The 24861-nt window shown below is 35.4% G+C and overlaps 1 protein-coding gene across 2 annotated transcripts in view; it reads left to right on the forward strand.

The window, feature by feature from the left end:
* KCNJ3 (potassium channel, inwardly rectifying subfamily J, member 3) overlaps positions 1–24861 on the forward strand; it is a 162525-nt gene that overhangs the window by 6129 nt on the left and 131535 nt on the right. Inside the window, exon 2 of one of the 2 annotated variants that reach the window (XM_012640773.1) lies at positions 4906–5122. The exons of the other annotated variant lie outside the window; for it this stretch is intronic. Coding sequence (XP_012496227.1) covers positions 4906–5122 — 217 coding nt within the window. The remainder of the gene's footprint in view (positions 1–4905; positions 5123–24861) is intronic. 2 annotated transcript variants of the gene reach the window in all.

A 24861-nucleotide genomic window follows, 5' to 3' on the forward strand; every position in this document is an offset into this window, starting at 1 on the left:
ACCATTACTGTTTTGAGTCACAGACATTTTTGTTCCTGATCCTGGTACCTGCTTTGGGCTCATTTCCTATTGGTAACTTCTAGGTGGTATTCTGACCTCACTCCACGTAATTTTCCTTCTGACTTCAGCATATATTCAGCGTGTATATTCACACACACAGACACACAAACACACACATGTTTAAAGATGAAAAGTGAAAGTACAGATAGAATGGTGGGGAGGTGGTAGGCAAAACTGGCTTGCACTCCCCCTCTGAGCCCCCTTTCCTCCCCTCCCCTACCCTCCTCTCCCCTTCCCTTCTCTTCTCTTCCCTTTCTTCTGGCCCTGAGAGCCATTTTCCAGTGAGGACTTGTGGAAGGTGTTGAGGTGTGGATCAAGGGTTGAAATATGATAGGGGCAAATCTCTAGTGTCAGATGGTAGTGATAAAATATTTTATTCAAAATTCTCCGAACCTCAGTCTGAGCTAGGAAAGAACATAGTTACCGGTCAGAGAGATGGGAGAAAGGCAGCAAAGATGTGGATTGTGCTGGTGAAATGTGGCCCTGCGGAACGAATGTGACACTTGGCCACATAACCCCCAGAAGGATGGCCAAATATGGATCTGTTTATGCCATAACAGTGCTAAATGTGTATCCCAGGGTTATGTATGTGTGTATATGATGTGTCTGTTTGTCTTTGGATAAGAATTCAACAATCTTATCATCTGTAATTTGAAGCTATTTTTATGTTACGTTCATGACTAGGATGGTCCCTTCAGAGTACTCTGTGACTTCTTTTTCTACTTATAGTCAGAATTGTAGTTGATTATCTTACAGGCATTTTCTGAAAGAAGTTCAAAGTCATAGGACATTAACTGCTTCTTTAAAACTGGTAAATATGACTATAAAATGTGGCACAAGGCTTAAATTCTATGCATAGACCATTTGTGTATAATGAAAATATGTATAATTGAAATATTATTATTAAATAGCCTATGTTTTCTTATAAAGACTAATTTCAAAATAATTGCCACTATCTAAATTATATAAAATCATTTCAAAAATCCATGAGTTTCAAATCATAAATTTTTTGGACAGTAAATTTAAATAAATTTTACGCTTTAGATTTCTTCAGTTATTATAACTCCCAGAATTTGAAATTCAGTCAACCAAAAAGGCTTTGAAATAGTGGAAAGGTCTTTATTTTCTTCCCAAGATTCCATAAAATTAAAAATAAAAGTTGTATGGATGTCAATCTCAGGTCGTAGTTTTTTCAAATTCTGTTCTAAATTTTTAAGAATTATCAATTTTCCATCCACCGTCTTTCTTTCCACTCTTTCTCACTTTCTTGTTTATTCCATTTTTCATTCAGTTTTTTTTTAATTCCAAAGGATTTTTTCATAAAATACAAGTCAATGCTAGTTATCAGCTTTTTAGAAATTTAAATAGTTTACTGCATTGATCTTAACTTTTAGCAATTGTTTTGAATTTGAAAACAATTTATATTATTGTTGGTCCAAACCGTACCTATTTACACATTTTTGTCTAGGAAATGATCATGGTCCTGTGATCCCTTTGGAATGGGGAAGTTTATAGAGCTAAAGGAGATAATTGGACAACTGACATATTGCTCTATCAATGGAAGGTTTCTTCTTATATCATAATTCTTAAGATGACATAATGAAGAAAGGTTAAATTGGTTTTTATCTCAAAATATTTTTCCTATTATCAAATATTTCTGGGTGAAATATGGTCATTGATATCTAAATAAGACAATATGAAACTGATGGAATGTCAGTACTACTGAATTATTACATACTCAAGTTACAGATCAAAGTTAATTTTATAAAGGCATGTACATAGTTCCTCTTTTTCCTCTGTATCTTTCCCTTTTATGTACATGTGCGTATTACAGTTCCTTGAACAAACATTCTCTCATTCCATTTATACAAGTTGAGAGACCTAAAACTAACATAGGCTTTTTTTATTTGCTCCAGTTAATCTTCAGAATTGCACCAGAATTAGGACAGCCTAGATTAGAATTATTTGCAAGGCTAGAGTAGAATGTGTATGCTTCTAAAAATGTATTTGGTAGGTATATGTAGGTTTCTGGAACACCAAAAATATGTGAGCACCCTTAAGATAACTTGGCTCTAGTCAAGAGTTCAGACTTCAAACAATTCCAGCATTCCAAGCACCTGCCACAGTAAAACCACACCCTTCACTGTTGACCTGAACCAAAGCCTCCTATTTAATTCCAGTAATATAAGGCTTCTGGTCTGTTTCAGAGTCAAAGAAGCCAACAGATAATCAGAGAGGTGAGCATATTAATAACTGAAATATTTGATGGCCTAACATAAAGGAAGAGGACCTGGACATTACAATTGTAGATATGTGTAGTATCTCCATCATTTAAAGAAAGTTTAAATTATATAGTATCCACTGGAAAATAATTTTTGATGCATATGTAGGAGATTTCGCTTATCTGAAAATATGTAAGCATGAAAAGAAACATGAATTATTAGTGCTTTTATCATAGTGTCACATAACAGGAAGACTTGAATAGGATAGAAAGCATGGGGGTTAGGAGCACATAAGTGTAATTTTGAGTATATAGAACAAACATTTAAAATCAGAAGGTATATTGAGTGTGAGTGGAACAGATCCACATATATTTAAGTCTAAATTTCTTATATCTGAATAAACTAATTTGGTAAAAATAAAATATTTCTTTTTCCAGATTAACATTCTCCTGATAGCCTGCCTGTTTCTAGGCCACTTCTTTTTGTGGGTCCTGGAGTGGTTAGGGAACACAAAATTTCATAGCTTACTGTAAAGCCTTTTAGAATGAAGCACAGGCATAAATAACAAATATGTAAAAAAGGAAGACAAATTTTAGTATTGGTGTATATAAGAAAAATATTTTCTTTGGCAAGATCATTTTAGAAGGGAAATTGAATTTATAAAAAATTGTCATTGTTGAATTTATAAAGAATTATCATATAATGCAGGAAAAGAGCTTAGAATGATCATAAAAGACCTAAATTCTGGTTATTAGTTATGAGCATCAGAATACCACCTTGTGTTTATATAGCACCTGTTTCTTAGTAGGTGAAAGACCAATGATACAGGGTTTTTGTTTTTATTTATTTTTATTTTGTTTTGTGTTTGGCTTTTATTTTGTTACATTAATCAATAGTAGTTATATAACTGTGTAGTTGGAAGGATGTTGGTCTCATTAATATTTTACTAATTTGAGAATAGGTTTAGAAATATAGGTGATTTGGAAAAGCTCCAGAGCTTTTTCATGCTGGCTTGGAAATGCTGAGTTTTTCTCCAACATGGCTTGCTAGAGCTGATGTTTTTATTTTTGCACCATCAGGTTTTTCCATGAAATTCCTTTTTTCAGTAATCATTTCTTCTTCCACTTCTTCTTCTTCTTTTTTTTAAGTTACCCACAAGGTAGAGAGTAAAAATAATCTCAAAGTTTTCATTAGATATTTTTTTCTACACAAATACTATTCCTGAGTATCCCTATCTACAAAGTAGCCTCTCTAATTGACTAATTCTGCTGTTGAAACTCTTTGCAGCAATTGCTGCCATCGTAAACCACCACCAATTTGAAACCCTTCATTTTGTTTTGCCGCAAAGGACGTGTTACTAAACCACATTTCTCAGTATTTTCAGACTCATTTTCTCCACATAAAAAGCCAGTGCACTTTTTTGAACTCTGAGAGTAAGAATTTTGTCTTCAAACTAGCATTTAATTGGACAGACTGGTGTTAAAGATTCTGTTTTGTTTATTAAATTATTATTATTTGCAAGCATTCTGTTAAAATATGTTGGATTCATCAAAGTCCCATCTGACCAGCAGTATGGTCCCTCTGTAACCCCCATTTTTCTGTATTTAACTCGTCACTACCCAGCCTTTATTTTACTACCATAATTATATAATTAAACTTACATATTTGCTTGTACATGATTATTATATGCAACAGATATAGAAATAAAATTAAAATGTAAAGGAAGATGAGTACGTTTACTCTGATGGCTTGCTGATTTTTAATAATCATATTTAATTTCCTTTTAGAGTCTTAACATGCAAGCAGTTTATTGAATTTAAGTTTGACTGATTTATACTGAAACTGAATGACCACTACCTTATCAAAGTTTTACTAACCTGTGTTTCTCAAATGTAGATTTTTAAAATTGCATTTTGATTAAGGAAAGTTCAATTTAGCACAAGTTTTCGCTATGTTTTAAAATTAATAAGATAAATAGAGAGTAAACATTTATAATGCAGTTTATTATTAGGAATTTGAAAGCCTTTAGCTAACAACATTTGCCTTTTATTTTTATTATGTGAGCTCATGTGTACATAACATGATTTAGTATGATGACATCTTCACTCTCCTATCATATATCTATTTGTTACTTTTCAAAAGTCTGGAAAAATAAATTGTTGTGTTTTGTTTTTTGATAATAAATCTTTTTCTAAATGATGGTCAACCTTTTCTAGTTTTAACAAACTCCCTAAGAATTGCCACTTTATGCTTTGTGAGTAAAAAAATATCTGGTGTGCAATGAGTTATCATGCAGTGATTTATGTCAAGCAGTTGCACATGTACTCAGTTCCATGGTTTGTGCTAACAACCATTGTTGGACCAGGCATTTCTCCAAAGCTCATGAGTTAGGGAATGGTAATTATAGCAAGTTGTATATTATAAATAATGCATGTATGTTCTGCATGAGCTATGTGGGATTTTGGCCCATTTGCTAGAACATAGTTGCATAATGATTTGTTTGGATTTTGTTGCAGATGATTGATAGTGCAGAATGTTGGCAATGATGTAAATTACTGTTGGGCTGCCTTGAAAATTTTAGTACAAGTGGTGATTTCTTCTCTTTTTCTGTGTGCTTGTCTAGTCTCGGCAGACACCTGAGGGTGAGTTCCTTCCCCTTGACCAACTTGAACTGGATGTAGGTTTTAGTACAGGGGCAGATCAACTTTTTCTTGTGTCCCCCCTCACAATTTGCCACGTGATCGATGCCAAAAGCCCCTTTTATGACCTATCCCAGCGAAGCATGCAAACTGAACAGTTCGAGATTGTCGTCATCCTAGAAGGCATTGTGGAAACAACTGGTGAGTAAAAAATAGATGTGCCATCAAGTTTCTTTACTCCATGATGACATTGTATGATATGCACAATACCTGTTATGAATTGGGCTAAATGACTCAGAGTTCACAATAATGAAAGTAATGGTTTGCCTCTTATTTCTTTGCAACGTTCAATTGACACTACTTTGAAAATCAAGATTTACCGTTTTGATGGTTATATACGTAATATTAACTCAGGAATATTCTGTAAAAACATAAAGGAAACTGAGATGACTCTTAGAAATGATTATAATGTTGTATTTTAATTACAAACTTGACTTTTGTATAATCATGATTTTCCTTTAAAAATTTAAAGTTAAAAACATTAGGGTAATTTAGTGAGCAACCTGTACTCAGCATGGATATTCTTGCCTTGGGTATGGTGATTTGGGGAGTCATTGATAAAACTTTGATATCTACTATGTGCAACCTCAGTGGAAAATTCCCTGTGTGTGTGCTCATGTGTACTGTGTATGCTAAAGCAGTAGTTTAATTTCAAAGTGGGTCAGTAGATTTCCCCAGCTGAACCTTGACCAAAATTTTCTATTTTAAAAAAAGATTTTTCTTCTTTTTCTGCTTTGGTATAGCTATAAGCTGTATGTTCTTACTTAAGATGCATTATAATGTAGATATGCCCCAAATACTTACAATTTGCTATTTTCTGAGGAGAGAGGTTGGCAAGGGAAAGAAGCAATAAATATGAGCATATTATTTGGGGCCAAAACATTGGCAGTTGGTTTAGAATCTGCTGGGTGTTTGAGACTAATGATATAGTATCCATATAATTATATGTATACAGGTATACATGTATCTTCATATATATACATACATACATGTATATCTATACATATATACATATATATGTATATATGTATACGTGTGTGTATCTTGAGTTTTACATTTTCTACGAGTCATGAGAAAACAAGAAATATATTAACTTTTAGTTTTTTGTTTACCAATATCATCTGAATGTCAAAATGCTAATTATTATGAATAAACTATAGCAGTACTGAAGTTAACATTAGCAGTGACATAGATGAATTCAAGCTTTATACCAAGGTGGAAGATCTTTTATGATGTAACGGTCACTTTTGTCCAAGGAGCAAGGGTAGGCAAGCCATTGTCATTTAAGCACATCTGTCACATAACACCTATCTGAAATTTAGGGAAGATATTTAATCTCTAAGAGCTTCTTTCCTTCTCTTTAAAGTGAGGATGATATAATAACCACCTCGAATCTGCTTGTAGCATTACTATTATTTAATTATTACTGCTTCAAAGGTAAGATTTTAAGGACAGCAAGAAAAGATTTAATGCATATATATATAAAATTTTATTTCTGTCTATTAATTTATGGTTTAGATCCCTCATTCAATTTTCAACTTGAAATTGAAATGTAGTATTTTTTTGAAAATAACATATTGGTAAAGAATATAACTAATTTATAAAGGCTCTTAGTCAAAGAAATCTTTAAATTTCAATTTGCATTTTTATCCGTCTCATTTATTAAAGTAATAGTGTATTATTAGAGCTTAAAAACAGATGTTGCCATATTTATTTATTATGGCATATTGTTCTTTCTTTTACACCCCTGCTTATAGTTTACCAATTGCTTATTATTATTCTAATCACTGACATAAGAGGGTCTTTGTTTCACTTGACAGCCTTAAAAATCTTTTATTAGATCTATTAGACCTATCTACCTACCTATCTAGCTACCTATGCATTCATTTTTTTCCTGTTTTTCCCTAAATACTAAATGTATCTCTTAAGAGTGAAAGCATTTTCCTATAAAATCACAGTCTAAAGATGGAATAGAGCTATTCCACCTTAACTTACATTGTGTTTCTTCACCTTGATGTACTTGAAGAACATAGGCCAGGTATTTTGTGGAATGTCTCTCAATTTGGATATGTTTGAGGTTTCCTTATTCATTAATTCTTTTGATTTGGGGCTTCTACATGGTTATCTGAAGAGAATATTGAAGCAGGTTGTTTTAAATTTTACCTGTGTTTCAGAGGATCATGGTTAGTAAATAATGTCCTATATAAGGTCATCAGGAGTTTTCTAACATAAATTATGTGTTAGATTTTAATACTTCCTCCTTCCTGCCTTTTTTTTTTTTTTTTTAATAATCAACTGGCAGAGAATACTCTCTACAGAAAATGTGAGAACTTGGCTGGAGACTGAATTTCTTATGTAGAAGGTGCCTTTAATGGAGAAGAGATTAAAGCCTGCTTCCTCTTAACCTCCTTATTAAGCCTGTTTTCTAGATCTGGTATAGCAAGACAAACAACACAACATTACTCACAATTTATAGAATGTATTTCATGGAAAATTTATCTGACACTTTGTGTGTCTGCCCTAAATAATTAAATCCTACACTGTTCAAACTCTGTAAAATCTCTCTATATTTTCAGACCTCCCTGAGCCTGGTAAAAATAACATGGACATTTTTATGTCCACTCGATCATTTAAAATTTTACTGAGATTTATTTAGATTCATCTTTAAGAATGTTTTCTCCTTTATCCTTTCATTCCCAATAAATTTTACTTTCTCATAATATTTATTGCTTGGAATAAGATAGATAAGATCTTTTGGGATTGTTTGAGGCAGTAAAAATACCATTTTTTATCTCTCATTGCCTTGTGAATAAACTTTTACTCTATGTAACTTTTTTAGCATTAAAATTATCAACTTTTTGTCATTCATTCACTTATTTATTAGATAACTATTTATAGATTATATTTTATGTGCTTGAAAGTATGTGAGATGCTCGAAATATAGTGATGACCTGGATAGACAGAACTTCTGTCCTCATGGGGGTTATATTCTAATTGGAGGAGGAAGACGACAAACATCAATCGATAAGCAAGATATTATAAGGTAATAGGGTGTCAGGGATAAAAAACAAAAGAAAATAAGTTATGAGATAAAGAGTACATGCAGGCTGCTTTAGGTTGATGGTTGGGGAAGGTCTCTCTTGGGGGGGGACACTTCCACTGAGCCCCGGCTGTGCAGAAGGCCCTCCTGGGTCAGTCCAGGGTAGGAGCATGGCAGGCATTGTGGAACAGCTGGTGCAAGGGCCCTGAGTTGGGGATGAGCTTGGTCTATTCTAGGAACTAAATGAAGGAGGAGGTGGTTGGAGAAGAGTGAGCAATGTGGAGGGTGGGGTGAAAAGTTGGTGGGGAGGGGCCACCTCTGCACTGTAGATGATTTTATGCACCCACGGGAAGCATTAGGATATAATTAAAAAACAGAACCTATATTTATATGAAAGAGTAATAATTTAGTAATCTCAAACTGTATATAACAAAAAAAAAAAACCCACCCACTTTTTTTAAGTGGGTTGCATGTAGTTTGTTTAAAAATTAGTCACTCTAATGTCTCTCATGTCTTGGAAATGCATACAATTTTAGAGAGCATTTTTGTATTAATTGTATTCCTTCCTCTACAGCCCTACCCTGGCACACACACCCAATTGCTCCCTTCACAGCAGTGCTCTGTTAAGAATCTTCTCATTTCATTTAGTTTTTGCTTAGTCCTACTCCCATGGGCTCAGCAGGAGTGGTTGGGGGAGGGAAGTGAGAAATTAGAAGCTTTCTAATTTCCTTGAAAGTTTCAGCTTTCATCCCAGGACTCACAATTAATTATTACTTTCCCTGATTCCTTGGAAATATTCCTCAGTGATCAGATTCGGAGATTGTTTCCTTCTTTGCTTCAGATGAGCTGGATTTTCACTCCCAAGCTTTGCCTCTTGATTAATAACCTTTGCATTCTTGCTCATCTAGCAAATTCCTAAACGTAGGTTACCTCTAACTCTTGCTCTCTTTGCTGATTCTCCCAGGAGAGAGAGCACTGCCAGAGGCAAACAAAGCATTGCAGATTTGGCTCATTAGAACTCATGCTTTCAAACTTCAATCTGGTTTCTGCTGCTATTTGGCAGTCTTTTTAATTGTCTTTTCTGTACTCTCAGGCTTGCTCCCCATGGGATCTATTTTAGACCTTTTCTCTCTTTCCGTGCCCCCACTTCCAGCTGTCCCGTTCCTTCTTTGGCATGTCATCTCTCCACCTATTCTATCAATAAAAAGTGACACTTCACTTTTATACATTTATTTATCTCCTTATCTTTACCCCCTAGAGATCTTCTCTTTCTTTTTCCTAGTGTCTGTGGGGGAAAGTGTCTTTATTCTTTTCTCCACAACATCTCTCTTTTTTTTTTTTTTCCCAGACAAAGTCTCCCTCTGTTGCCCTGGCTAGAATGTAGTGGCATCATCGTAGCTCACAGCATCCTCAAACTCCTGGCCTCAGGCGATCGTCCTGTCTCAACCTTCCGAGTAGCTGAGACTACAGGTGCACGCCACCACATCCAGCTAACCTTTTCTATTTTTAGTAGAGATGGGATCTTGTTCTTGCTCAGGCCGGTCCAGAACTCCCGACCTCAAGCAATCTTCCTGCCTCAGCCTCCCAGAGTGCTAGGATTACAGGCATCACCCGTGGCGCCTGGCCTCAAACCATCTCTTTTATAGCAAGTAATGTGTTTCATGCATTGCTTCCCACCACCTATGACTCAAGCTCCAATTCTTACCATCCCTGACATGTGAAATCCCTTTAACTCCTTTCTATTTGCTCTGAACTATTTTCAGGTCTGTCTTAGTGGAAAAAAATAAAGTCCCATCATTTGTCCCTTTATACTTCTAAGGTTCTTCCTGGGATTCAGAGGCGGCCCCTCCCTGCTCTGACTTTTCACTCCACTTTCCACGGAAGGAAGCACATTCTCCCTCACTCTTTCTTTTCTTCTTTATTTTCTTTGTCTTTATATTTTTCAGTTGTTCCTTATATCCTGCATTACTGGCCCTTCCTACTCCTTTGCTCTCCTTTACATATTTCCTAGCTCTCTGCCCTTGCCTTTTTCCTTTCTAGTCTAAATATTTGCCTTTTTAGTAAATTCACAAAGTACTCATAAAACTGCCATTCCGTTTATCTCTAGCTATGAAACTTTCCCCCCAGCTGTGGTCTTGTATTTGTTATTCATTTCTCAGCCATTTTCCCACTTGGGTGTCACCTTGTCCAAATACCAAGTCATCATCTTGTGATAGCTATTTTATCCCAGCCCCTCTTTTCCTTTTTTATCTATCTAATTTGTTAATTTCACAAATACCTATTGAGCACCTATCACAGACCAGACACTATTCTAGACCCTACAGGATGCATTAGTTAGCAAAACAGAATTCTTGCCTAGTGGCTAATTATATTCTTATGTGGGAAACAGACAATAAACAGAATTTAAACATATCAGCTAGACTGTTAGAAAGTGATAAGTACTGTAAAGAAAAATAAATAAAACAAGGCAAGAGAGATGGTAAGTGTAGGAAAGTCAGGAAAGGCTGAGTGAGAAAGTGATGGCTGAACTCAGTATCTTGAGCAAAGCAGATAACTAGAAGGAGGTCATTCCAGGTAGAGATATCAGCATTGCAGATGCTGCAAGGGGGCGGGTACCTGGCTGCCATTCCCTCTTAGTGATGTCTTTCAATTCAAGTCTTCCTCTTTAAGCCTACATAATGCTACTTCTAAATCACAGTAGTTTTCTCAGAAATGGATTTAGTACCTGCAGGATCTCTGTTTACATATAGATAGCACACTAAGCCTGGTAAATTTGCTGTCAACACCACTTGAATGATACAGTTGTGCTCAAAAATCCCCAATGACTGCTACATCAAAGTACATGCATTTCTTCTTGAGAAAATTAGGCTGCTCTTCTGTAATGCTCATACACTGGTGCTTACTCTTGCCTCCCATTTCTGTGATCATGCCATTTTCCCTGCCTGGGATATATTTGTCTTCTCTCACATAGCACAAGAGCAGACATATTTGTTGAATATGGGCACCTCAGTTCCTAGTTTTTCTTTAATACTTCATCAAAACAAAACCTTTTACTATGCAAGTGCTGTTAAGTACCTGCTCATTGTAGAAAAAAACACAAATATGCAAAATGCAAAAACTTTAACAGTAAATTAATCCACCGTACTCTTAACACAGTTGCAATTAGACTTTCAGGTGTCTGTATTCAGATACATTGTTTTTATGCTACGTGTGCTATTTCATAACTTGCTTTACTGTATAATCTATTGTTAACATCTTTCATGTCAAATTATAAATCTACACCATTACTTTTAATGGTTTTGCTATATGTTAATCTATTTATTAATATCTACCTTAATTTTTGTTACCTACTTCCTAGTCTTGAATCTTGGGGCGTTTCCTTTTTAATAAGGTTAAATACTTTTATAGTCTATAGTTGCAACTTATTTATCGCTAACTTTTTCGTTTTAGATAAATTCCTACCAATAAAATTCCTAAGTAAAGGGGCATATGAATCCGTTGGTTTGTAATAAGTATTTCATGGTTGCTACCCAGAAAGTTAGTACCAGTTTACAGCTGTATATGAAGGTGCTCATTTCCTCACACCCTTGCCAACAATGGACATAGTTGTTTTTATTTTTGCCATTATTCTCTTCTCTTTGATTAGTAGTGAGGTTGAAATTATTGTACCTGTCTTTGGCTATGAGTTTTATTTTTCAAATCATCAGTTAATATTGGTCATTTTCTTGTAACTCTTTTTATGTATAAATTGCTTATATAATTAGCACATTATTATGTAAAATCATATTCCTTGTAGTCTGCATACTTTTATCAAAATATTTCCTTAATGTATATATTTATAATTGTCTTAAATTTGTCTCATATGTGCTTTATTACATCTCTAAATAAACTGTAAACTTTCAATATTGATTAAGGACTTTATTTATGGCTATTTATTTTGTATGCCTTAGATCCCAGAAAGTGGTAGATCCTAGTTAATGCTGTTTGTTTTTATGTATAACTGATTTTAATAGAATTGCCCTCTTTTTATAAGCTTGTTTTCATGAATTATTTCTTATAGGGGATCAATCAATAAATGCTTGTTGATTAGTCATGTTATATTAGGTTCAAGATATTAATGGTACAAGACTGATTAAGGAAGAAGTACACAGTCCAAAGGGAGAAAGGAGTTGAGCTAAATCAAGTGTTAGCACTACATGCTCAAACAAGTACAAGTTGGGCTACAGTGGCGGCCAAGAAGAGTGCTCCCTGGAGGATTTCTTCTTAAGGAGGTCTGAGAAGACCATTCCAAGGACATGGCCTGAGCTGAAACCTAAAAGGGAAGCAGAAGCCCATCAGGAAGGTACAGGGAGTGGGGCCTTCTGGCCAGAGAGACAGTTAAGTGCAGGCATTGAAGATTCATCTTGTTAGGGGCACCATAAATAATTTGGTATGGTGAGGGCATAGAATAAGTGGAGGGGAACTGACTGGACATGGGCCTAGAATTGTCCCTGGGTAATAGTTTGGATCTAATTCTGTAGGCAATAAAGCCCTTGAAGGATTTTTAGCAAGGGAAAGCCATGATCATATTTGCATGCTGGAAAGATTTCTCAGGCTGCAGGTGGAGGATGGATTGAGTGGGGCTGAGACAGACCAGTTATTAAGATGTTACAACAGACTCAACCAGAGGTAACTGGGTCTTGCATAAAATTATCTCTCTTAGGCAACTATGTGATTGTTGAAAATAATGAAAAAGGCCCCTGGTTCTCAAGCAATTACTTGTGATTGAACAGGGATGGGAAAAAGGACCCCAGGATCCTTCCTCCTGAAGTTCTGTAGGCTACTTAAAAGAAGCCAAAACACCCAAAGAAATAAAAACAATAAATTGATAAATAAAACAGCATTAACTACCCATCGATTGTTCTTACTAGTGAAAAATAGCTAGAAATGTTCTAATGAATATTTGACAGAACAGAAGCTCAGCTTGTGAATAACTGAGATGTGCCTATACTTTTTACTCTTTTAATGATCCTGAAATATTTAGCTCTATTAATTGTAATTAATTATTTCTCTTAAGTAATCCCTCAAAAGACAGTGATCAGCAAACCACCTAGTGTTATTGTAAATGAAGTAGCATTGTATTGATCATTGGACATGTTATTTATCCTTCCTAATTGCAGTTTCAAATCATTAGGCTGTGAGCTCCGCATACCTGTTGTAGCCAGAATCTAAATCAGGGTGTCTTGTTTACCTCTCCACTTTCCCTGTTTCTGCCCAGATTGCTGTTACCTTTTAAAGTAATTGCTGGTGTTTTAGAAGACTTACCTTATCAGGTAAAAGTCAATGACACATGGATCTATATAAATTTGTGTCTCAAAGTAGCCTCTTCTCAGTAACTTCCATGAGTGTATATTTCTTAAATATTTGTAACCTTTTAATTGTGATTTTTTTTCTCATTTAGAGTCACCTTATCAATAATTTATGGAGTCAAAATGAAATTCAAAATTTTAGGGGCCCATAGATTCTTTTCTTAAAACTTTATTTTATCATTATCTATTCTCTTTTTATTTTTTTAATTATATATTTCAAAATATTAGAAGGGTACAAATATTTTTATTACATGGATGCCTTGTATAATGCTTACGTTGGGGAAATACATGTGCCAAACCACCAGAATAGTATTCATTGTACCCGATAGATAAGTTTTTACCTTCTGCTCCCTCTCACCCTCGCTCCTGCTCGGTTTCTAATATCCTTTACATCTCTTTGTGCCTGTGTGTGCCCATATAATTTAGCTCCCAATTATTGTAGAGTACATGTGGTATTTGTTTTTCCATTGCTGAAATACTTCACTTAGGATAATGGTCTCCAGTTCCATCCAAGTTGCTGCGAAGATATTACTTCAATCCTTTTTATGGCTGAGTAGTACTCCATGATATATAAATACCCCATTTTCTTTATCCACTCATGAATTGATGGCCATTTAGGTTGGTTCCACATCGCTGCAATTGTGAATTGTCTTGCAATAAACATTCAAGTGCAGGTGTCTTTTTGGTGAATTTATTTTCCTTTGGGTAGATACTGAATAGTGGGATTGCTTGATTGAATGATAGATTTACATTTATTTCTTTGAAGAATCTCCATACTGTTTTCCATAGAGGTTGTACTAATTTTCAGTTTTACCAATAGCACATAAGTGTTAGTTTTTCTCTGTATCAATGCCAGCATCTATTGTTTTTTTTTTTTGACTTTTTAATAATGGCCATTCTGATAGGGGTAAAATGGTATCTCACCATGGTTTTAATTTGTACTTCCCTGATGATTAGTGATACTGGGCATTTCTTCATGTGTTTGTTGGCCATTTTTCTATCTCCTTTGAAAAACATCTGTTCATGTCTTTTGCCAAATTTTAATGGGATTGTTGGTTTTTTCTTGTTGATTTGCTTGAGTTCTTTGTAGATTTTGGATATTAGCCCTTCATTGGATGTATAGTTTGAGAGTATTTTCTCAAATTCTGTAAGTTGTCTGTTTACTCTGCTGGCTATATTCTTTCCTGTGCAGAAGATTTTTAATTTAATTAAGTCCCATTGATTTATTTTTGTTATTGCTGTATTTGCCTTTGGGGCCTTAGGCATAAATTCTTTGCCTAGGCAGATGTCAAGAAGAGTTTTTCCTATGTTTTCCTTTAAATTTCTTATGGTTTCATGCCTTACATTTAAGTCTTTTATCCATTCTGAATTAATTTTTGAATATAGTGAGAGATAGGAGTCCTGTTTCATCTTTCTGTATGTTGCTATCCAGTTTTCCAAGCATTTATTGAATAGAGCTTCCTTTCCCCAGTCTATGTTTTTGTCTGCTTTGTTGAAGATCAGTTGGTTATACATGGATAGTTTTATTTCTAGGTTTTCTATTCCATTCCATTGGTCTACTTTTATACCAGAACCATGCTGCTTTGGTTCCAATAGCCTTGTGTTATAATATAATTCAAAGTCAAGTAATGAGTGCCTCCAGATTTCTGCTTTTGCTTCAGATTGCTTTGGCTATTCAGGTTTTTTTTTTTTTTTTTAATGAAGCATAGATTTATTTTTTCTAGATCTGTGAAATATGATGGTATTTTGATGGGGGTTGCATTGAAATTGTAAATCACTTTGGACAGTCTGGCCATTTTAACAATGTTGATTCTACTAATTCATGAGTATGGGATGTTTTTCTATTTGTTTGCATCATCTATGATTTCTTTCCTTAGTGTTTTTCACTTCTCCTTGGAGAGATTTTCCACCTCCTTGGTTAAGTATTCTCCTCTCTTGGGTATTTTATTTTTCATTGTAGCTATTGTAAATGATATTGAATCTTTGATTTAACTCTCATCTTGACTGATAGTATACAGAAATGCTACTGATTTGCGTACATTGATTTTGTAACCTGAGACTTTGCTGAATTTATTTATCAATTCTAGGAGTCTTTTGTTGGAGTCTTTAGGGTTTTATAGATACAAGATCATATTGTCAGTGAACAGGGGAAATTTGACCTTCTCTTTCCTGATTTGAATATCCTGTATTTCTTTCTCTTGTCTGATTGCTCTGGCTAGGACTTCCAGTACTTGTTGAATAGAAGTGCTGATAGTAGGCACCCTTGTCTTGTTCAGGTTCTTAGAAGGAATGCTTTCAACTTTTCCCCATTCAGTATAATGTTGACTGTGGGTTCACCATATATGGATTTTATAATTTTGAGATATGTTCCTTCTATGCCTATTTTGTTGAGGGGTTTTTATCATGAAAGGGTGCTGAATTTTGTTGAATGCTTTTTTTGCATCTGTTGAGATGATAATATGGTCTTTGTTTTTGCTTCTGTTTATGTGGTAAATCACATTTCTCAATTAGTGTATGTTAAATGATCCTTGTATCCCTGGGATGAAACTCCCTTGATCATGGTGAATTATATTTTGATGTGCTGTTGAATTCAGTTTGCTAGTATTTTGTTGAGGATTTGTGCATCTATGTTCATAGGGATATTGGGCTGTAGTTTTTGTTGTTGTCGTTGTGTCCTTTCCTGGCTTTGTTATCAAGGTAATACTAGTTTCATACAGTTAGTTGGGGGAGGATTCTCTCCTACTTGATGATATGGAAAACTTTCTGTAGAATAGGTATCAGGTCTTCTTTGTAGATCTGGTAGAATTTGGGTGTGAATCCATCTGGTTCTGGGCTTTTTTGTTCGTAGATTTTTTTTATTACTATTTCAATCTAACTGCATATTATTGGTCTATTCAGGATTTCTATTTCTTCCTCCTGCAGGCTTGGGAAGTTGTGTGTTTCCAGGAATTTATCCATTTCCTCTACATTTTCAAGTTTGTGTGCATAGAGATTTATGTAATATTCACAGATGATATTTTGTATTTCTGTGATATCAGTTGCAATGTCTCCTATTTAATTTCTGATTGAGTCTATTCGGGTCCTTTATCTTCTATTTCTGGTTAATCTAGCTAGAAGTCTATCCATTTTGTTTCTTTTGAAAGAACCAACTTTTTGTTTCATTGATCCTTTGTATTTTGTTTCTGGTTTCCATTTATTCTGCTCTGAGCTTTGTTGTTTCTTTTCTTCCCTTAGCTTTGGGTTTGGTTTGTTCTTTTCCTAGTTTTTTGAGATGTGACATTATGTTGTTAATTTGTGATCTTTCTCTCTTTTTGATGTGAGTATTTAAGGCTATGAATTTCCCTCTCAGCATGGCTTTTTCTGTATCCCATAGAGTTTGGATGCTTGTGTCATAATTGCCATTCATTTCTAAAAATCTTTTGATTTTCATCATAATTTCATCATTGACCCAAGGATCATTCTTGCAGTGTTCTTCTTGGAATTGATTTCTACTATGATCTGAGAGGCTATTGATGTCTACTATGATCTGATTCCACTATGATCTGAGAGGCTACATGGAATGATTTCGATTTTTCTGAATTTGCTGAGACTTGTTTTGTGGGCTAACATATGATCTATTTTGGAAAATGTTGCATGTGCTGATGAGTAGAATGTATATTCTGCAGTTTTGGGGTAGAATGTTCTGTAGATGTGTGTTAGGTCCATTTGTTTCAGAATCTTGTTTATGTTCAGTGTTTTTTTGTTGATTATCTGCCTTGCTGATCTGTCCAGTTCTGTCAGTGGAATGTCAAAGTATCCAGCAATTGCATTGTTGCTGTTTATTTCTTTGCTTAGATCTAGTACTATTTTATTTATCAATCTGGGTGCTCCTGTTTTAGGTACATATGTACTAAGATTGTTATACCTTCTTGCTAAATTGCTCCCTTTATCATTATATAATGACCGTCTTTTTTGTTACTATTGTTAAAGTCTATTTTATTTGATATGAGAATAGCTACTCCTGCTTGCTTTTGGTTTCTATTCATATAGAATATTTTTTCCATCTCTTTACCTTGAGCTTATGTGTATCCTTGCAAATTACATGATTTTTTTTGGAGATAGTAGAAACTTGAAGTGTGTTTTTTGATCCATTTAGACAGTCTATATCTTTTAAAAGGAGTATTAAGACCATTTATATACAATGTTAGTATTGATATGTGAGATACCGTTCTGTTCATCATGTTGAATGATATCTAGTTGCTTTGTTTTCTCCCTTGTGTTACTGTTTTGTGAGAGTTATGAGCTTTAACTTTCAGATGTTTTTGCATTGGTGTGTATCTATTGTTTTATTCCACTTATAGAGCACCTATAAGCATTTCCTGTAGGACAGGTCTGGTGTTGACAAATTCTCTTAGTGTTCACTTGTCTGGGAAAGATTTTATTTCTTCTTCATTTATGAAACTTACTTTTTCAGGGTACAGAATTCGTAGCTGGCAGTTACCCTGTTTAAGAAGACTGAAAATGGGACCTCAATCCCTTCTGGCTTGAATGGTCTCTCCTGAGAGGTCTATTGTTAGTCTGGTGGATTTTCCTTTGTAAGTAACTTGTTACTTTTATCTCACAGTTTGCAGGATTTTCTCCTTCACTTTGACTTTGATCAAGCTGATGATTATATTGTGTTGAGATGTCTATTTGTTATGAATCTTCCAGGTGTTTGATGACCATCTTGTATCTGGATAGCTAAACCTCTAGTGATATCAGGGAAGTTTTCCTCTTTTATCCTCTCAAATAGTTTTTTCATGTTTATTGCTTTTTCTTCTTCTCCCTCAGGGATACCTATAATTCTTATATTAGATTGCTTTGCATAATCTCATATTTCTCTCAGTGATTGTTCATTTTCTTTGTTCTTTTTTCCTGCACTTTTTACTGACTGGGTTGCTTTGAAATCCTTATCTTCAGGCTCTGAAATTCTTTCTTCTGCTTGGTCTAGTCTGTCATTAAAGCTTTCTGATGTACTTTGCAATTTCCTAAGTGACTCTTTAATTTCTTTAGGTTTTGTTACCCCTTTTTAATGTTATCTGTCTCTTTAGTGAATTTTTTGTTTCTTTGAGATGGTCTTGTACCATCTTCTCAATTCCATTCCTCTTACTTGCCATCCATACTCTGAATTTCACATCTTTCCTTTTAACAATTGCCTTTTAGTTGGAGCTCATTACTGGAGAACTATTGTGATTCTTTGGGGTTATTGAGACAGCCTGTTTTTTCATGTTGCTGGAGTTTTTATGCTGGTGCCTTCTCATCTGGGGCCACTTCTCTGAACTCAAAACAGATAGCAGATATGTTACACAGCTCACTCATGGAGCAGGACCACCGGACCCATGGGTCAGGGCACCTACTTGGGGTGGAGCAGGTCCGTGTGGCACGATGTTCATCTATGTGGACAGAGTGGGTGTGGGCCAGGATGCGTGCAGGCAGGGTAGGGTGCCCACAGGACACAGTGCCCAGGATGCCTGTGCAGGATGGTGCAGGTCCATGGGCGTGCAGACCATCCAGATCCAAAGACTATGGCTATGTTGCCTTTTGTCCTACTTGGGGCCTTTCAGGCAGTGGCAATCATGGCAACAGTCCATCTGCCCGGGCGGCGCGAAGTGGGCACTGAGGGCTATGGGCACATGCTCTGCCTGGGTCCCACAGGAAGTATGGTTGAGCAGGTTCGCCCAGGCCATGACAGCGGGTGCCTTAATCTCATGCTCTCTCCAGGGCTCGCTGTGGTGCCAGCAGATGGAGGTGGTGCATGTCACCTGCTCACATATGCCTAGATTTCTTGCTCTCCCCCAACCTGGCAGGGGCAAGGGAGAGGTTGCAGTTATAGATCTGACCCCCAGACAAAAGTAGTGTTCTTGGGTTCCCCATGTTACAATGGTACCAGCCACAGCACCCAGGGCTTGCAAGCCAGCTTTCCCTTCGTTCTCTCACTGCACAGCCTCCAATCACGTCTCTTTAGCAGTCTGAAGGCCCACTGCAGTGGAAGGTGCCTCCTGCCACTCCAGTTGCCATATCCTCAGGGGAAGCGTGGAGTCTGGGCTTTTCTCCTCTTTCCCTTTCCCATGTGTGGTCACCTTTCCTAATTACTTCCTGTTCTGCCGAGCAGCTCGTCCCACTTCTATCTTCTTCATTTCACTTTCACCTCCTCTTCATGGATTCTCAGTGCTCTCGCTCAGACGATGGATCCAAAGGTGGGAATCTTTCACCATTTTCCATCTTCTCCACAAGAGCCGCATTGTACAGGCTGCTTCTAGTCCACCATCTTGCTTCCTCAATTTATAGATTCCTTTTTAATCTAAGGCAACTTTTTATGAACAATTCCTAAATAAAATCCTACTTTACCATTTTCTTTTGGTAGGTCATTGTAAAAATTTTCCACAGGCTTTAAAAAATTAATAGCTAAATATTGAAGTGTGAAGTAGGATGATCAGCTATCCTGGTTTGACTGCGACTGAAAGGTTTTCTGGAACATGGGAATTTTAGTGCTAAAACCAAGGAAGTCCTGTGCAAACAGGCATGGTTGGTCACCTTACTCAACAGTCTGAGAATGTTAGTTCAGTCTTCCTAGATGCCTGCTTCAATTTAATTGAGAAGTTTACTTTCTTGATAGTGGAATAAGCCTTTTTACACTCATGATTGGTATATTCTACCATCTTCCTTACTCTACCTTTGTTAACACTGACGTCTCAAAAATATATAAAAAGGATATTTGTACATATATTGTTTTTCTCTATGATTTTCATTGCTATCTTTTATAAACAATTTAGTTAATACAGTACTTAGCATCTTAGGATACAAGCTTCTCATTTGCTTCAAGTTTCTCATTAGCCTCACGTGCAGGAGGTTAGTGTGGGTATATTACTGGGGTGAGGAGCGTTGGGGTAGAGTTGTCACTACATTTGTCACAATCTGAGCTGATATGGACAAAATAAGTCAGCAAACATTATGGATAATTTAGTTAATTGTTAAATATAAGCAAAGGGGAATTTTAATTGGGGAAAAGCAGTTTTGGTTAAGATGTGGCATAGCACAGTAACAAGGAACTTCTGAATTTACACTAACTCATTTCCAGAGTTTTTCAAGGTGAGGTCTTGGGACTATCTGCATTACTATATCATGGGATTCTCATTAAAATGATGACTCCTGGGTCCTCAATTAGACTTAACAGGGTTAAAATGTCTGGGGCTTGTTTAAAAAAGCACACAGGTAATTCTTATTTAGAGCATTAAAGTATGAGAACTCCCCCATCCAGCAACTAGGAAAGCCACTAATATTTATTGAATTAACTACTCAACTGAAATACATCTGATCTAACCTACGACATTGACATGTGGTAAATCTTGAGAACATAGCCCTTTAAATTTCTCAAGTCTTCGGAGATGAAGCTTTGTGTTGATTCAGACTGTGCTAATCAATGTAACCAAATGCAAATTAATGTGGGTAGAAAACAGTCAAAATCAGGAGTATGAATTAAAATGCATTACTATTTATCATCATAACCAAGAACAAGATGTGATATCTATTGTGGAACATTGTGTGAAGATGTAATATTATGTAAATGCCAAAAAGGATGTTAGTGCCACTCACTAATGTAGACAATTCTGATCGCTGAAATTGCTACACACTCATTAGACCAGAACACTGTGTATAGTTATTTACTGGGTCATAGGAGGGACTATCATTGTGCATACAGCAAAGTTCTAAAGGACAATTTGCATAATTTTACACTAAGACTAATGCTGGCTATTAGTCATAAAAGCTGAACCATTTGAGGGCTTTCTTTTCTGGGGAAAATTTTGCAAAGATAACAGAGATTAAATAGTAATATGCTTTTAATTGGGTAAGAATAATGAATGGATATGATTGGTGATCCGGATAGATTGACTGTGTCTTGACAAATAGGATTCTAGGCCCAATTTGACATTGCCTCACTTTGATTAGTTTTTACTTTGTTATTTCTATGCCCCAGGCTCTGTCTGAAAAAGAGCTAAGATCATCGACCTATTCAGCTCATGGCAGTGACCCTGGCACTGAAATTTGAGTGGGAAATCACTGCTGCTGCTGTTATTTTTGCTGTTGAAAATAAATGTTGAATGAGATAAAATAATATGAAGTTATTTTATAAACTGAGACATCTTAACATTTATTAATGGTGGTGGCAGAGTGCCATCAGAATATTGAGAAGATACATACATGTGGCAGGCTGGGGAGGGAAGGAAGGACAATCAATTCTTTGTTGTTCAAGGGTGACTTACCCTTGGAGCATAGTTTTATTTGTATTGCTTATATATGGAGTGTATTCACTTAACATCTTATGCCAGAAATTTACTCGTAAGCCTAGGAGTAGCTCTAGTTTTGATCTATTCTTGCTGCCTACCTTAGAGAAGAGCTGTCTAGACTATTTTAGAGAGATGATTAGATCTTAAAGGCTTTTGAAGAAAGAACATCTTAGTATCCCTTAAATTACTGTCAAGCAATTTTTCCATGTATCTAAATTAATTTTTAATATGATTTAAGTCCTTTATTTTATTTTGTTCAATTTTATTTTCGTCTTAGATTCCTTGTCATTTAAGTTGGAAGATGTACTTTTGGTTTTCAGAGCCATTACTAGCCATATACAGTACCAATTCTGTGTTATACCTTACCATTTAGATACAGGTAAAATCTGCTTCTTTGGAAACAAAATGTTCTTCCAAATATATATAAATATGGAAGAGTAAGTGTGGGAGGGGACAAGCGCATTGTGCTTTGATGACCAGGGAAGGTTTGGACCTTGTGAACTGAATATACATGTCTGTTTGTGTATGAGCTCTCAGTACTTTTTTTAGTAGTTTTTCTTTGCTAAGGGTTTACTTTCTGACTCATGCTCCTGATTCAGCAGTTCTCCAGAAATGGCTTCAATCCTTCTGTATTTGGCAGCACTACTTAGAGAATGTAGAGGGAAAATGATGTAGTCTCTTTGTGTGTGTGTGTGTATTTATTCAGATTAGCATTATCGGCTCCAAAAATGTTTTAGCATGTGTTATCTGGTTTCTTTTCCCTTGATTTTGCTTTGCCATACATTTTTTTCCAGTGGTCTTTTTTCAAATGTGCTTCATTACCCTCTATTTTAATTTCTATACATTAAATGTAAAGCTTTGTTAAACTTACATGACTTACTCTATTCAATTATTTAAGATTTTTAAAATTTCATAGCCTCTAAATTGTAGAATGGTAATGTCTCACAATCATTCTTTATGAACAAGTACAGGTATCTTAAGTTTTTAAGGCCATTTTGCTAAAATTGAGGGCAAATTTTGGTCTTGAACATTTTATGTCTTATGCTGGGCAGTACACTGATGATTGATTTTAGTTCAGTTATTGAATATTGTTTAAATTCAGTCTAACAAGAGGAATTTAGCTTATCTTTTAAATATGTATATGAAATGTTACTAAAGGAAGAGATGTAACCTTTACAGAGAGCCCTCCTATGTTCTGGGTTCTACCCCATTGTTTCTTATTTGAACTGATCATTTAATTATATCTGCCTGATAGGATGTCTTTCCTGGCTTGGATACGCTTGGTGAAATCTAATATGCCACTTTCAACTTTGAAGAAGCATATTTCTTACTCCTTTTTTATAGTGGAATCCAGAATATTATTGAAATCAGAAAAGATTGAGAAGTAGAAAAAAAGGCACATTTATGAATTTTGAATCCTAGCTGTCACCTAGTTGAATAGTAGAATTGGGATGGTAAAATTATAAATAAAAAAGTGCACCTTGGTGATAATCTAGTTAAATCTCCCCATTTTTTACAAAAATGGATACTATGAGTGAAGTGAAACAACCTGCCTATCAGAGTTCATTGCTGGGCTAGCTGGAATATGCTTTTGCGCTTTAAATCTTATTTCAGTATTCTTCTCATTACCAATAATGTTTCACTTATTTATATAAACATTTCTTGCTTACCTACTTTTAAACATTTTATAATGACATGGAGACTATATTTTGTTATGATTTTTCAATGATCTCTCCATTTCTAAGCTCTAAGTTTGAGATCAGATTAGCTGGTTACCTAGGTGAGTAGAGGGGAAAGCAAGTTAACATAGTAGATTATGTCTTATATATAGGCTTGATTTTGAACAAAATTGCAAAGTCCTTTTTTGGGGGCAAATACACTAACAGTGATAGTTATTGAGACATCCATATTTTAATTAACTATGCATTAAGCAATCTCTGCATATCAAGCACTGTGCCAGGCATGGATATACAATGGTGACAAAGAAAGTTCAAGGGTCCCAGCCAGCATAATTCATAATCCAGTGACAGATAAAAACACTTACAGTGATAAGTAGCATAATTTGGGAAATGTACCATACTATTAGGGGATGTATAAGGCCACAACTTAGGCTTGGAAAGAATGAATGGGAGTTAGGGTGAAATAGTATTATCTAAAGAGTGAGGAAAGTTGGGAGATCTCAAGTTAAAGAGAAGGGGGAAAATGTTGCTGTGTTTCTATTACCGAACGACATTCATATGGTTAGAGGTAGAGTGCATGTGAGGGGATGGGCAAAAGCAGTTTCAGGAGATGGTAGTGGAAAAGTAAAGGCTGGAAAATGGAGCACTTTTAGGTAATTTATATGTTTGCACTTAATTCTAATGAGTAATGAGGAACCACAGATATAATCACAATTGCACTTTGGAAAAAAAAATTACTCTGGATGACTTTGGAGAAGATATTCAGTGGGGCAAAACTAGAGGTAAGTAGATCCATTAGAGTTCTATGGAAGTATTTCAGATGAGAGATGATTATCTGTTGCTAGTGGAAGTTTGAAGAAGCATCCACTTTTGGCTCGAATATTGGGGAAGACTTGTTGAAAACTTTAAGTATGTAAGATTTCATGTCACCCTTGATGAAGTTTGATATCTGAAGATGGCGGAGAAGGCAGTTAAGATGGTGAAATAGTGCAGGCTTTGGGGGGTGAAAATGCAGGGAATATGCAGTGAAAGAGTTTCTAAATTCAGATTTGTACCAAAGGGTGAGATGTATGAAGTAGAATAAGGCTAGATCGTAAGGCTAGAAAGGTACTGGGAGAAGGTTGTGGATAGCTCGGAGTACCAGATCGTCAGTTTATTAGACATAAAAGAAGTTATCCCAGGTCGTTGTACATGAAAGTACAGTGATCAGATCTGTACTTAAGATCTCTGGGTAATAATATGTAAAATAAGTAACAATAGTATATATAACATTGTCTTTCTCATGTTCTGTGTTCATTTTGTGCCTTCTGTGAAAGGATGAATGGATATGGTTTGAACTCATTTAGCTTTGTGAATAATGCTTTACATCAATATGAGAGGTACATTTAAAGAATCAGATGAGATATATATTCTCAGTGCTTCAGTACAAATGGTCCAAATTATTATTTTTTATTATTCTTTTAAAAAAATACTTAGATACTTAGAATGAGTTTACCTTCAAAAAACAATA

The sequence above is a fragment of the Propithecus coquereli genome, unplaced genomic scaffold, assembly GCF_000956105.1.
Source record: "Propithecus coquereli isolate 6110/MARCELLA unplaced genomic scaffold, Pcoq_1.0 Scaffold157, whole genome shotgun sequence".
In the NCBI taxonomy this organism is placed as follows: Eukaryota; Metazoa; Chordata; class Mammalia; order Primates; family Indriidae; genus Propithecus; species Propithecus coquereli.